At 46.3% G+C, this 15,611-nt stretch overlaps 1 protein-coding gene across 19 annotated transcripts in view; it reads left to right on the forward strand.

The window, feature by feature from the left end:
• The window catches only part of Nhsl2 (NHS-like 2), a 242,795-nt gene extending 228,088 nt beyond the window's left edge, over positions 1–14,707 (forward strand). For 14 of the 19 annotated variants that reach the window (XM_011247501.3, XM_011247502.3, NM_001163610.1 and 11 more), the window contains 3 exons: positions 134–2,449; positions 4,341–4,473; positions 5,258–14,707. In XM_011247501.3, coding sequence (XP_011245803.1) covers positions 134–2,449; positions 4,341–4,473; positions 5,258–5,579 — 2,771 coding nt within the window. In that variant the 3' untranslated portion in view covers positions 5,580–14,707. The remainder of the gene's footprint in view (positions 1–133; positions 2,450–4,340; positions 4,474–5,257) is intronic. The other 5 variants (XM_011247499.2, XM_006527718.4, XM_006527720.4 and 2 more) reach the window with 1 other exon arrangement.
• The last annotated feature ends 904 nt before the right edge of the window (positions 14,708–15,611 follow it).

Here is a 15,611-nt window from a genome sequence, read left to right on the forward strand (position 1 = left end):
CTGTGAAAATAACCAAGGAATTCTGACAAAGCTGTTGGCAAGTGGTGCTTGGCACAAAGTTGATGTTCTTGTCACAAAGCAGCTGATGGGGGAATCCCTTGCTGTACCACTAATGTGTATTTTCCATCCCCAGGTCACAGCAGCAGCCCCACAGGCAGCCTGGCCCGCTCTGCCACCTCAGACATCAGGCCTGGCCACTCAGCTCCACAAGTTGTTCAGGGAAGAGTTGCTGTTGGGCAGGAAGCTCGGTTCCCAAGTCTCACCTCACCAGGACTGAGACACTCTTCTAGTGAGCCCGGAGACGCTCACCAGGCACGCAGTGCCTCAGACCATCCCGGCATGGAGAGCATGGCAGTGGTGTACAGTGTCCCCAGTTCTTGCAATGGACCAACAGAGTCAACATTCTCCACTTCCTGGAAGGGAGATGCTTTCACATACATGACCCCAAGTGCCAGCAGCCAGGGCAATCAAGTCAGTGAAAATGGAAAAAACCCTTCCTCGGGCAATTCTTGGGTCCCTCTGAACACACTCCCACCTCTGGTTCCTAAGGAGGCGGCCACGCTCTTTGTCACCCGTGATAACCCAGCAGGATGCACTGGGCTACCCAGCTACTCTGAGCACCCCACTCTACGAAGACAGATACCAGAAAGACCTCCCAAGATTGGCCTTCTTGCCCGTGGTACCTCAAGGCTGGAAACAGGCCCAGGTGGGACCAACAGGTTCCGGGAGCGGTCACTGTCTGTACCCACAGACTCGGGTGTTACCTCAGTGGACTATGACGAAGAACAGAAGACCAGTGAGACCCGCATCCTGCCTTATGCCAGTACAAGCTCCGAGGGCAGTAACAGTACTGACAACATTGCAGCCCTCAGCACTGAGCAGGAGGCACGGCACAGAAGGCAAAGATCCAAAAGTATTTCACTCAAGAAGGCCAAAAAGAAGCCCTCTCCACCCATGCGAAGTGTCTCACTCGTCAAAGATGAGCCAGCCCTCCCACCAGAAGGCGAATTGGTACTGCCCAAGGACCAGAGGCCTAGGAGCCTTTGCCTCTCCTTGGAACACCAAGGGCACCACCCACCTCACCCAGATGCTCAAGGTCACCCAGCTGTGCCAATGCTCAAAGATCCAGGAAGTACGCAGTTCTCTCACCACTGGTATCTTACTGACTGGAAGTCTGGTGACACCTACCAGTCCTTGTCCAGCTCCAGCACTGCCACCGGCACCACGGTCATTGAGTGCACTCAAGTTCAGGGAAGCTCAGAGTCTCTGGCCTCCCCTTCCACCTCCAGAGCGACAACACCCTCCCAGCTCTCCATTGAGGTGGAAGCCAGGGAAGTAGCCTCTCCTGGGAGGCCCACTGGACTGATGTCCCCTTCCAGTGGTTACTCCAGCCAGTCAGAGACACCCACACCCACTGTCTCCATGTCCTTGACCCTGGGCCACTTACCTCCTCCAAGTGCTAGTGTCAGAGTACGTCCAGTGGTACCAGAAAGGAAGTCATCACTGCCCCCAACATCACCAATGGAGAAAATCTGCAAGTCACGGTTATCATTTGACCTACCACTGACCTCTTCAACCACCCTGGATCTGTCGGGGATGAGTATCTCCATCCGCAGCAAAACCAAGGTGAGCCGCCATCACTCTGATACCAATTTTGGGGTCAAACTGGCACAGAAAACTAGTCCAAACCAACCGATCATGCCCATGGTTACTCAGTCTGACCTCCGTTCTGTTCGCCTGAGGTCAGTCAGCAAGTCTGAGCCAGAAGACGACATTGAGAGTCCAGATTACATAGAGGAACCTGGAGCAGAGGAAGTCTTCACCATGCCAGAGAGAAAAGTGAAACCTCCCATAGCCGAGAAACCTCCATTGGCCCGAAGGCCTCCAAGTTTGGTCCACAGGCCGCCCTCTCTCCCTGGGGAGTATCCACTAACTTCTCCTACTATGGCTATGGCATCCAGGAGCTCCATTCCACACATGAAGCAGCTTCCCCAAGACAGCTACACAGTGTTGCGGAAACCAAAGTCACCCAGCTTCCCCGGGGAGTCAACAGCATCCTCCAGCCTTGTCCTCTCACCTCTTGCCAGTTCCTCTGGTGCTTTCTTCTCAGGAACACAGCAACCTCCCCAGGCCAGTGTAGAAGACGGGGGCCCCAAGGTGAGAGCCCTGCCTGAAAGAATCGGCCTCCAGAGCCAGGAAGAAGCTGAGAAAAAGATGACCAAGATTCCACCTCCGGTACCAAAAAAGCCCAGTGTGCTCTACCTGCCTCTCACCTCCCCTGTAGCTCAAATGGATGCCTGCATGGCAGAACCAAGGCTACCTTTCAGCCCCATCATCACCCTGGAGGAAGATGGCAAGTGTCCCTCCACTGGTGATGACCAGAAGTCACCTGGTAAAGGGGTGACTTCGCCTCTTCACACTGACACAGAAAAAGAGGCCATCTCTCCAGGTGAGTAAGCTGACTGTTGGCTTTTTCCTTCAGTTGCAAGGAGGGATAAGGGTGACCAAATCAGTAGGGGGCACATCTAGAGGGTTTGGATTAACTCTGAAAAGGAATTGCTGCTCGGCCTTATGGTCCTAGGGATCAGGACTGACCCAGGACAGATCTCCAAGGCTAAGTCTGGACAATCTACCCTTGAGTTGGGCATTACATTAGCACACTGGAACTTCCAGACTACATCTGCCAAACCAGGTATGCAGTCCCTGCCCTAGGAGTCCAGCTCACCAGACAGTAGTTTTCTTTAGCCACACTACATTTAGATTAATGCACAGGACTCAGTACTCTGTAAGACCAAGTTCAAGTGTCCTGGAAGGCTAGCAGGGTTCTAAAATGATGTGCTGTGTTATCACCTGCATCCTTTTTCAGAAGAAAGGGCACAGTCTTCCTTAAATGATTTAAATGATTTGAATCTTCCTCTACCCATAAGACTAAGCTAGTTAATGATTCTCCATTTTGGTTGATGTTGTTTCTGTAGGTTTTGTTTTAATTGTAAGATACACACAACACTTAACATTTTTAACCATTTGAGGGAGGGAGGGCACAGGTTGTGTTAAGTGTCTTCCGCTATCACTCTTTACTTTATTTTTGAGACAGAGTCTCTTATAGAACCCAGAGCTTATTTATTGGCCAGACTGGCTGGCCAGCAAGTTCGGGGCATCCAGCTGTTTCCGCAGAACCAGATCTGGATCACTAGGATCACAGACATGCGCAATGGTGTCTGGCTTTGACATGAGTGTCAGGGATCTGAACCCAGGTCTTCATGCTTGCATAGAAGATACTTTACCAACTGTGCCACCTTCCTGGCTCCAACCCCTCCTTTTTTGAGACAGAGTTTTCACCATGTTACATAGCTTGGCCTGGAAGTCACAGTTCTACCTCAGCCTCTCAAGTGCTGGGGTTGGATGTGTGCCATTACCCCTGCCTTAATTTCAGCCATTTTTCCCTATGCAGTTCATTAGCAGTTAAGAACATTCATGTTGAGTTACCCATCTCCAGAACGTCTTTTATCTTAAAAAGTGAAGGTCTAGATCCTTGAAACAACTCTCCCTTCCCTCCCTCCCTCCTCTGCTGCCCTGGTGACCACGGTTCTACTTTTCAGGCCTATAGATTTGACTGTTCTGGATGCTGAGTGGAATCACGGATTTGTCTTTCTTTGTGACTTGCTTATTTTTATTAATGCCCTCAAGGCTCAGTGATGGGTTTCTCATCATTTCTAAACCCTTAATACTGAACATCAAAATCTCATGACCTTCTTTAAGCTGATTTAGGCTTCCAGTGTAAGTTAATCACTGCGCCGAAAGCAAGTGAGCATGTCAAAGCCACGGGTTATTTTCACATATACTTCCTCCAACTCCACAGGCTCCATCCGACTCAAACAGGTCCCATCCCCCGCCCCCCACTGGGTGAGGATAATTGCTTTACCGTGCTCTCAGTATCTTGAGTTTTTTAATTATGTATTTATAACAAGGGGGGCTGGGGAATATATAGCTCAGTGCCAGAGAGCTTACCTAGTGTCTGCAAGGTCCTGAGTTCCGTCCCCAGCGCTATTGTTTTAAATAAGTAAATAAACAAGAAAACACGCTCAGACCACCTGTTGTAATGAAAAGCATACACGAGAACAGGGATCTGGACTGGTCTTCACCATGTGGGCATTGAATGGCCTGAGGGTAAATTATTAACCTTCAGATCTCCATGTTCCTCCTCGACAAATGGAGCCATCAAAGCCTCTGTCCTGCTGTCCATCCAGAGTTGCTTTGAACATCAAGGGAAATAATGAAATTGTATGTGCTTTGTCCTGGCTATCATGGTCAAAGTCATTCCTTTTGGTTCTTATGCCTAGGGAGGTCAGTGGAACCGAGTGCTGAAGAGAAAAGTTTAATCAGTGATAAAACAGCCGAATGGATTGCAGAGGAGGAGGATGACGTGTTTGTGGCTTCCCGCACAACTGAAGATTTATTTACTGTGATACACAGGTCAGGATCATTTTCCTTCATTGTAATTGTAATTGCTTTCCCCTTCTCTACTTAAAGAAAAACTGCTGCCTCTGAGCAGCCATTAGAATTGCAAGTGAACATTAAGTCCAGGTACCTACATTTGTGAGCAGTCTGGGGCCTCACATCTCAAATTCACTGATGTCTTTGAGTGAAGGGGAGGAGGGGAGGACCAGGTGCTGAGAGAGGCCCCTCGTCTCCTAGCAACTGCTTGGCCTATTGTGTCTCCATCTGCTCCCTCACAGCTCTGTCTGCAGTCAGAGATGTTTAACCCTTCACAGAATTCCTTGTACCACAGAATTCTATCTCAGGGTGACATGGAGCCCTGGGCTGAATATGAGAGCAGGGACGTAGGCAGAGAGGGATCAGGGGTGGGCACAGGGGCATGACACAGGGGTTCGTGAGCCCAGTTACTGGTGTGGCACACCAGTTTTCAAACCAGTTTCAAAACCCTCTGGCTGCCTTAATTCATTCACTGAGCGACTGGCCTTACCTCTTTTAAGTCTGTCCTTGATCTCAAAACTAATAAGGACTGAACCTGTAGCATAGGGCAAAAGATTGCAGTTGTGAGCATTGAAAAGCATGTGGAGAACACAGGGCCCTGAAAGGGACCTGGGAGCTAAGAGGTGAGAAATAGCCGATCATCACAAGGCTGTCATATGCATACTATTTAGCACATCCCTTGCTGGCAATTTTTCAAAGCTTTGCTGGCTTTCTGCTCCCCGAATTCTCTGAACTCTCTCAGACGAGTCTTTCTCTCCTTTAGGTCCAAAAGAAAGCTACTGGGCTGGAAAGAGACTGGGGAGGGCTTCACGGGAAGCAAACCCAGCTCCCATTCACCAGTGAAGAATACAGCTGATTCTCCCACCGGTGAGGCTGCTGCTGCCCCAGGGCCAAGTAGCAGTGCCTGCCTAGATGCTGGTAGAAATGATGATTTCAAGGCCTTGCTCCAGAAGAAGGGAAGTAAGGCAACTCCCAGGACCCGCCCCTCAGCGGCCGAGCTGCTGAAGACCACTAACCCTCTGGCTCGAAGGATTATTGCACAGTTCTCAAAAGACTACGAACCCACTGACAACCCCAGTACCTAAGCCCTGCTTCTAACTTCCTAGGCCTGAGTAGAGAAGGAGAAAGAGAGAGAGCTTTAGAAAGGAACCAACCACAGGAATGACAAAAGAATCGATGTCTTTGATGTTAACTCACACTCTGAACAGCAGAGAGGACAACACAACAATGGAGCTCACCTGGCACTCAGATAGGCTTCAGACCTTCCACATTTCCATTATTCCATCCTTGCCATGACTGAACATCGGAGTCCTACTTCTTGTCTCTAGCCCTGTGCACTAAGAGAGCCTCAGATTGGAGAGCCACCTTTTCAACGTCCTATTGTCTTTGTCCATTGGCTCCTGTCACTGAGGGACACAGTACGGAGAACAGATTGGGACCTTCTAAATCAGGCCTGGGGACAGAGGGTACCAGTTCCCACTGTTGATTATCTACTTCCTTGAAGAGGCCTTGATGGCCCTTTGTGAAGACACAGAAAGACACCAAGGCCTCCTCAACCACAGTGTGACTTTCCTCCAGAGAGAGTTCTGTAGGCGTGCACTAATTACGGCATGGGGTTGATTGGATGGCTTTTGTGGTGCAAACTATGACTGTGACTCTTCCAAAACTTCATGCCTTTTTCAGTTTGATTGTCTATGCGGAGATCAGGGTGATGAGTTTTAATAAACTTCTAGGACCCCCCCCCATTAGCTAATGAACCAAGCTCAGCCAAGGTAACTCGCATGCACGCCTTGAGGTCTCTCGAGTGTCTGTCAACATAGGTAGCCAGGATCTGTGCCCAGCTCATGCTGTATACTCCAAGAACGCTCATTTCACTTGCATGTAACATTCATTTTACAGGAAGTACTTAGGTAAAGGACCGGCATCATGGAAGGCTCCAGGAGTGGAAAGAATGGTATCTTGTCCCGATACCATTCGATTCAGATTGTGCTATTTTGTGGTTGCTTCGATTTTGTTTAAAGGAAGTCTGACTCTTTCGAAAGTCCAGAACCTGTATACTAAAAAAAAGATCCACTCAAAATCAAAAAGGCAGCCATGCTATGGCCCAGGATACAAGGGCTACTTTTTGCCATCTAGGTACTGCTATTTGGCCAACTTTCAGTTAGCTGTGGTGGAAGACAGCAGATGTGGAAAGACTTCCAGAACAACCACAATGACCCCTTCTTTTCCAAAGTCATCAGGCACTGGCCATTCTTGTCAACTCAGTTTTGTAAGCAAAGCAAGAGCTCCTGATTTCCATATACCTGCTTTCTGGGGGGCTAGGGATAAGATGGGCAAAACACTGAGCAGAGAAACCGTGCTTGCCTGTGTTGGAAAGCTCTCGGTCTTCTGGTCCCAAGGGGGCCAAAAGGAAATGAACTTGTATCGTGCTTTGCAAAAGCAAACAAACAACAAAAAACGGTTCCCTGCACCCTTCCTCCTGTACCCCTGCCCACGGCACTTCTGCCCTTCCAGATTCCTTGCTCACTCTCCTGGAGGATGCAGCAAGAGGCCAGAAACAAACAGATCTCCATTTTGACAATCCTTATCAATGAGAAGCAAGCTCTTAGCTCAACTGCCCACACTCCAGCAAGGCAACATGGCTGAAACTGAAATAAAACTCCACTGAGTGCTGAGAAGACTCGAGCCCCTGGCATGGAAGCCTTAGGCTGAAATCCTTGGTTGGGTTGGTCTAATTCTGAATTCTAGACAAATGAAAATAGGTCAAGCTCACCAACTGTCTTCTAGCACTTCTCTCAGACTTAAGGGGAAAATGGTCTCTTAAATAATAAGACAGTTCTGAGAAACTATAGTTGTTTTGGAAGTGTTTAAAACATTTGACATGAAGATCTTAACCAAGTTTCCTAAGTTTTGACTGAATTGAAACAAGAGTCAGGCAGGAATGTGTGATGCAGTTTTGATCCCAGCACCTGGAAGATGGAGCCAGGCAGATCTCTGTGAGGTTGAGGCCAGCCTGATCTACATAGCTAGCTCCAGGCTGCTGAGGCTACATAGTGAGATCTGGACTTCAGTCTTGGCCTTAGTTTATATAGAAGTATCACAGCTGACCTGAACTCAGAACTCCAAAAGACAGAGGCATTTGCCTCTGTAGGGAAATGAAGGAGCGGATGCCCATGCTTGTGTCTAAGAGAAGCAAAAGGCTCCCTGGCTCTGCCCTTCAGAAGCATCGTGAGTGGTTGAACGTGTGAGCATATGGGACTCTGTATAGGGCTTGCTACTTTTGCTGATTTTTTTTCTTTGCAAGTGTCTTGTTTGTTCCTTCTCATGGGTTTTGCCTCTCCCCTCACCTTGCTACCTCTGGAGGTGTTCCCCCCCCCAAAAGATTGTAAAACTGAACGCTTAGACCGCTTGAGGTGGTTTCAGTTGCCTGAACCCTTGTTTTCCTCTGCAAAACTCTGTGGGCCCGGGATGTTTAGAACATTTCTGCATCACTATGACCCTCAGAAACCCATTAGCACAAAAGGATTTGGGGCAGAGACTTCACAGTCAGAGAAAAGACTTAGGCCTGGGAATGTCCATTCAGTGTTTGCAGGAGTGGACCTAGTCCTAAAGAAACCAGACTATTGGGGAAAAGATTTACCACTCATTGATCAGCACACCACCAAGCATCTTTCTAATACTTAACCTTCTCTTATTCAACTCTCTTCCCTGGGTACAATGTATGCTGCCGGTGAGGATGGGGGAAAGTTGAGGAGAAACTCTTTTCAGGGAGGTTCTCTGGGAAGTTGCTTCCAGAGTGATCTCTATAGGTAGAATAGACAGTAAGTTGGAGGGAACTCAAATTGGCCCCAGGTAGTCAGCCTCTGCTTCAAGCTATTTGTATTCCCCTGTTTCCCTCCAGCTTCAATCTTTAGTGGTAGGTGGCTCTGTTAGAGTGAATATAGACAAAGGTTGGCAAGACGCCCCCCCCCATCCCCACCCCAAGATGCAATTAATGCTTTGTACTTGGTGGGTATTGATTTGTGGTTCAAATGTGAGTGGTGGAGAGCAGGCTAGTCTTAGTACAAAGGCTGACTTTGCTTGTGGCTCCTCCCCTTTGCCTGTACTCCTGGCCTGCATGGGCCTCCAACTTGTCCTCCAGTCCTAACACCCGTGAACTGCACTGGTACCAACAGCTCAGCCACAAAGGAGTCAAGGCCATGGGCAGCCAATCCATTCCTGTTAGCTTCATGACCCCAAGGTTAAGGTTCTGCCAACAAGCATTCTGCCTGACATCTACTTTATCTAGACAACCCAGATCCAGTTGTCTCCGTACCTTGTCACTCTGAGCAGATCTACCCATGCACCTGTCCACCCCCCTCCTCCTCACCTTTGAACCAGTCAGGAAAAAAAAAAAAAAAGACTAGTTATCTATCAATCACTCAGTGCTCTGTTGCTCACTGCTCCGCCCTCTATGTTAGCCAAGTCTGTGGCACAATGGTGAGCTTTTCCTTTGCTATGATTTGCCAGGGCCAGGACTAGGGTGAGGCGATTGGGGAGACGCCCACTCTCAAGGCCCCCGCCAGTGCCTTACCCTTGCCTTGGCCCTGCGATTTGCACTCTGTAAAGTTGTATCGGTTACTCTTCCTGAGTGTAGTTGTGATTTGGGGGGCAGGTTCTGCACCAAATGTTTCTTTGCTGTTTCTCCATTTGTTGCCAGAAGCCTTTGTATGCCTAAGCATTAGAGAATCTTAAGTATTATCACAAGCATGTCTAAATGGCCTGCTCCAGCTGGCAAATGAGCACCCCGGTCAGGAGGAACACTATGGCCTGAGCCCTTCAACAGTCAGTTGGGGGTCTGCCCCTGTGACCTTCTGTCTGTTCTTTCTGCTTCATTCTCCCTTGTAGTCCTTGTGGCCCAGCACCGATTCTCCTCAGTGCCTCCTACTTTGTTCTCCTCCTAAGAAGAAAACATGCTCTCAGGAAAGGGATGGATTCGTTTGCTTTGAGACCGGGAGGCTTAATGCTACCTTTTCTGAGGGCTGCTTGCATTTGAACAGGGGAACAGCCTTAAGCCAAAGGAATGAAGTTCTTGCAGAATGTTAGGCATCAACTACTTGTACAAGTTCTTTTCACCATGGAAAGACCACACTCCCTGACGGCTGCTTCCAGAGCAGAGAAAACACCGTTTTCTCCTGGAATCATTGTAGTTAGTAGCTGATGGTCAATTGTCTAGCTAATAGCCCTGTGCTGTTTTCCTACAAGGGACTCTGAGATAAAGCTACTTAAAAGCCTCTGAGAAGGCCTGTACCAATCATTCATATTGTACATTAACATGTTTGTGGAAATGGGATTAATATTACTTGCCGTTTAGGTAAAAGACACAAAAGATTTAAGGAGTTTGTGAAGTGTGTCCTGTTTGTGCAAGGTGACTCTGTCGAATCCGTTTCTTACTGATGTCAGTCGTCCAATATCAGTGGTGGTTATTGATTGGTTGGAGGTACAGTTCCTAAGCACAGGCCTCCACTCCCCTCCTGCCATTTTGTCTCTGTTTTGTGCTTTGACTCCGCCTTGGTGTGAGAATGAGACCTTATCTAAACCAGAGCCCCCAGTCCCTTCAATGCCTTTGCATGTATTTCAGCTATAAGTGACCAAGATAGTAAGAATTTAAAAGGACAAGAGAGTAGGAAAGAGGTACAAAATAGTGCCTTTGTCAAAAGTCAGAAAAACAGTACGATGATTTTTAAATTACACAAAAGAAGCCAAGTCAAATTATTTTAAAATACTTTGAGATCAACTTATGGAGGACTATGGTGGTGAGTGGTTTTTAGACACATGATGGAGGCACTTTAATAAGTTTAGCAAGAAGAAATTTGCCTAGTAAGGATTCTGTGAAATAAGTATATACTTTTGTTCAGTAAAGGCCCAAATATAGGCCACTGGTTCTCAAAGTGTGATCTTGGAACCATCAAGAGCAACATATGAGAGAGAAGAAGGGGGAGGAGCGGGAAAGAAGGAGGGGAGAGGGAGAGAGAGATTACTCCTTCAAGCCCCCCAAATCACCAGAGCCACACCTCTCCAACAAGCTACCAGTCTTTCCTACTGTTACAGTTACCAGTCTCTGGCAAAGAGGCATGTGTACCATCTTGGTCAGCTACACGTTTGCTCAATGTTAAGAAATTGCCAGATTGAATCAGGCCCATCTGTCCTGGATTGGTTTTTAAAATAACAACAACAACAACAAAGGGGACAGTGGTGGTTGCCGTGGTCCCATTTGATATTACCAGCCCTTAAATCAATGTCCTCACCTTGGTGACTGTTCCCCAGGAGGGCTCCAGCAGATTTGATTTTTGTTGAGGTTCTGCTTAATGTAAAAAGTGTGGCATTTGATAGTATTGACCTTCTCCCTACAGGGAATCAAATGAACACCAGAACCAGGGCAGCCAGTTAACCCCCCTCAGCCTCTTCGTACTGCTAAGCTTTATAGAATTATTCCGTATGTGGTCTTGAGATTTTCTATGTCCAATTTTATAAGATGTTCTGCATGCAAACACAACATTGTAGTCACCGTACCAGTCACCTCAAAGCCATTCCTCCTCCATATGTGTGCTGGTGAAGAAATACCAACATGTATGTTCTAATGTTTTCTGATCAGCTGTAAATTACATTTTCATTAATTTTTAAATGAGATATATTTACTCTGGCTAGCAGTTAAAATTTTATTCTTTTTATTATCTTTCATTGCTACTTTTTTCTACTGACTCCAAGGCTTACTTTGGGGGTGGGTGGGATTTCTTATTTCTAGATTGATATAATTCTCTTATTTCTATATTTATCTATAATCACAGAGTGTAAGAGCTGAAAGGGACCAACCTCCCTCTTTTCATAGAGGAAATTAAGGCCCAGAAGAGTCAAGTGGCTCACTGAAGGTCACACAATGAGTCTGAGGCAGGGCCCAGCATCAATTCTAGGTCCCTGGTCTCTGGGATGAATGTCTTGTCATTTAAAGCACTATATTTATGAAGGACCCATGACTGGCTTCTACTTGTCTGACATTAATTTCCCGGGTATTTCAGTGAAAAAAAATTCTATATGCTTTAAGGGAACATGCGCAAGCGTTCTTTAGTTTATGAATCCAAAGAAAATCTGGTTTTTAGTTTAGAAATGCATCTCCCTCCATGTTTGCTATCTGTGCCCTACTTCGTACAGGGGATGTTTTTCCTAAGAGCTATGTAGAAAAATGGATTTATATAGAATAAATTTCATTTTTAGTAGGAAAGCTTCCCTATGTAAGGGAATCTTCTAGGGGATTCTTTTGGAAAAACAAAACTTTTCTTGTCATTTGTTCTTTAAGGTCTTTAATTCTTTATTAGTGTGAATTTTTGTACTTGCTGTTTAGTTAAAGTAGGGCAAAGCAGTGTTAGCTTTCCCAGAATTTACTAGAACCTTACCTTCCTCATCTTTTTGTGAAATCTTCAGACTGTGGCATGCTTATGAACTACTCAATTATGTTCTAGAAACTTCACCTCGCTTGATATTTTACCAATCCCTGGGCTCAAAATTCCTCCTTGATCTGATCAGATACTAACAGAGCTCCCTAATCAGTACTCATCTCTACATGTGGTCTCTTTTCCAGAACATTCTTTGCCAGTATTCCTTAGTGTGCTCTTCCTTTAGCCATCTCAGGCCTCCTTCCATAAATCACACATACCTCACTGTCCTATGGACCAGCAGGCACTATACCTTGAGGGTTATGCTATGATGCTGAGGAATATTTCCTGTTACTTCCATGTTCTCATTCCCCTTGGATCTTCTCTGGCTTCCAGGCTCAATGAACTTATCTCACCAGAGACTGATGGTTTGGTTTTTTTTTGGGGGGGGGTTGGTTTTGTTGTTGTTGTTACTGTTGTTGTTTGTTTTTTCCATTGTTTCAGGAAATCAATAAACTTTTTTCTACAAAGGGCCTGGGAGTAACTATTTTAGGTTTTTGTGGGTCACGTATGATTTCTGGAACAGATTCTTTTTTTGTGTCTATAGTTGTTTGTTCATTCACTTGTTTTTACAACCTTAGGAACATAAGAAAACCATTCTCAACTCACAAACCATGAAAGGCTGACCCCCTGAATCACACTTTCTTTTCTGTGACCAGCCCCATGTGTAAAGTGGGTGAGGCTGGCACGATGCCTCAGCATGAACAGGTACCTGCCACCAAGCCTGATACACTGACCTAAGTGAGTAGAACCCACAGGTAGAAGAAGAGAGTCAACTCCTGCAAACTATCCGCTGACCTCTGCACACGTGCAGACACACAGGCTCACACATACAAATAGATAAATGTAATAATTTACAAAGGTTTTCTTTAAGTGAGTCTTGTACTAAATGCTGTCACTAACTTCCATCCGACCATTCTGTCCACATTGGGACAAGTACAGGTCTACACATGACAGTCTTTCTCTGTGTCCCCCTATTATTCATATATATATATATATATATATATATATATATATATATATATATGAATAATATATATATCACCTTATTTCCTTATATGGATCTGTTCCATTCATTGTGTCTCTGTTTGCCCAAGATTGGGGTAAACTGGTAGGAAAGTTTACTTAGAACTTTTGTCCTGTCCTTGCTCGTCCTGTCTTGGACCACCTGTCATATCCCACACTACCATCACCAGGTTAGGGTGCTGTTATTCAAAAACACATGCTATAAGATTCCACTTCAGTTTACAATTTCCTGGAAAAATCACCAACTTCCTGGTTCCATAGGCTGACTTTCAAACCCAGAATACACACATATCTCTGTCCTAACGCAATTGATGCCTACCACTGGACAGCATGGAACCCCAGCAAAGAAAAAAAAACAGGGTGCAGGAAATATTTGTGCCAATGTCCCCTGCCTCCTGAGTCCCCATGACCTAGAGTGTGTCATTACATTCCTCCAACCAACCCAACACACCACTTCCTGTTTTCTTAACTCTATCCTGCTCCCATCCTACCCCTCCCACTTTCAGGAACTGGAGTTCAGATTCACAGTTCTCACACTGTGTGCACCCATGGCTGCAAACATTGGAAAGCTGTGTGTGTTTTCTGCAGCTGGCTGTGAATTGGACCCGAGTGTGTGCATAACATACAGTGCTCTCATTGGTCCTCTGCTTCGGGACCAGATCTCAGGAAAGTGGTTAAGGAAGGGAATGGCAGAGAGAAGGGTCCTAATGCATATCTCTCTCTCTCTCTCTCTCTCTCTCTCTCTCTCTCTCTCTCTCTCTCTCTCTCTCTCTCTCCCTCCCTCCCTCCTTCCTTTCTCTCTCTCTCTCTTTCTTTCTTTCTTTCTTTCTTTCTTTCTTTCTTTCTTTCTTTCGAGAGCTTCTTTGCATTAGCTTGTGCTAGCTGACTCCTCTCCTATGGAACCATTTAAAGGAACTCCTCTGTGTCATTCCTGGGCAGGACAGCATCCCTGCCCAGTCAGGATTTGTATTGCATGTGGACTCAGTTACTGGGACATAGATGTGGCTTTTCAAACTCAACAAACTCACTCCTTAGGCCCTTTAGCTTGATTTCTGTCTTTTGAGCCCAGGGATCCATCTCTTTCCCGAAATCTAAAATTTCAAACATCAGAATCAAGTAAGTTTCAAAGTAACTTTCAAGCACCCATGACATGATTCATTTCTGCCTTCTGTTTAGGATTTCCAGAAGTAGGAAGGGAAGGAAAAGTGGGTTGTGCCTTGGACCCAAGAGGAGCTCAAAAGCAGAGTGAGGACTAAGAACTGGTCAGTCCTGCTGTGCAGCCCTGGTACAGTTGTGTTGGGTTAGTGCTGCACTCGGTGCTCCTGGGCCCACTATGCCCTGAAGACAAATGCCAGATGAGAATGTACAGACTGATGACCTGCACTGAAAGGCAAGGGTAACGCCCACCCCCGGGGTGGGACTGTATCCTGGATTCCCGTTCCAGTAGCAGTAAGTAGGAGAGATCACAAACCCAGTCTTTGGAGGATTCCAACACAAACTAGAAGAGAGCCCTCTGTGGGCTGATATTACAAAGCGGTTTCTTGTCTTTCTTTCCTTTTTTTGTTTTGTTTTGTTTTGTTTCGTTTCGTTTCGTTTCGTTTTGTTTCGTTTTAAGATTCCTTACTGGCTTGCTACCAGCAATTGAACTGTATTATTCTTTATAGAGCTAGAGCTGTTTGTTGTCTTCTTAAAAATAAACCTTTTTCTGTTAAAAACCACTTTCTGCTTCCCTCCCTTGCTTTCACAGTACCAATACCTTAATTCTGGAACAGGCTTGGTTCAGGCATTGGGTATACTAGCCACACAAGTGATACTGAACAACCTGCTTTCCCCAGTCTCTCCGTGCAAACCATAGAGACAAGCTTTGTGAAACAGAATGTATTCGTGAGACAGGTAAGGAGGCAGGATGTTGTCAGATGTCAAGGGGTCACCTAGTGGACATCTGGCACAAGTAGGGAATCAACAGAAGCAGCCCTCCCATGCTGGAAAAGCAAAGCAGGCAGTGGTTATCATTATGAGCACATAACCAAGGACTTGTTTGTTTGTTTGCTTCAAATCAATCCCAGGGCTTTATGCATACTACAAGTACTCTAGGCCTAAATAGAGAAAAATCATAACCTAGAAAGTTTGTTCAGGTCTTCCCTCGGATTCATAAGGAGTTCACATACATTGCATTTGGCACTCACTAACTCTGAGAAGCCCGAACAAATATGTGACCCACAATGTCTTCCAGAAACATGCCCCAGTGCACATGCCTTGGAACCCAAGGCATAGGGTAGCTGGGCAGGCAACTCATGTGTCGAGATATCCATCTGAAAGGTTCAAGTTCAGCTGCTCACAGAGCTGAGAGCTGTAGATGTCTATAGCGCTAGGGACTGGGCAGCACTGCCTCCCTGCTTTGTTCTCTAGCTTGCAAAGGGGACTACAGTGACCAACCGATCAAGAGCAAAGCAGCCAGACCACATTTGACCCAAGTCACTTCTATCCCTCAAAGAATATGCTCCCACCATTCAGCTGTGTGGGAACATCTATATATGAGTCATCTCCCATGTAAATGAGCTTCAAAGGCAGGCATGGTACATGCCACAGGCCTGAAGTTCCATCACTTAGGAGGCTGAGGCA

Source organism: Mus musculus, chromosome X, assembly GCF_000001635.26.
Source record: "Mus musculus strain C57BL/6J chromosome X, GRCm38.p6 C57BL/6J".
In the NCBI taxonomy this organism is placed as follows: domain Eukaryota; kingdom Metazoa; phylum Chordata; class Mammalia; order Rodentia; family Muridae; genus Mus; species Mus musculus.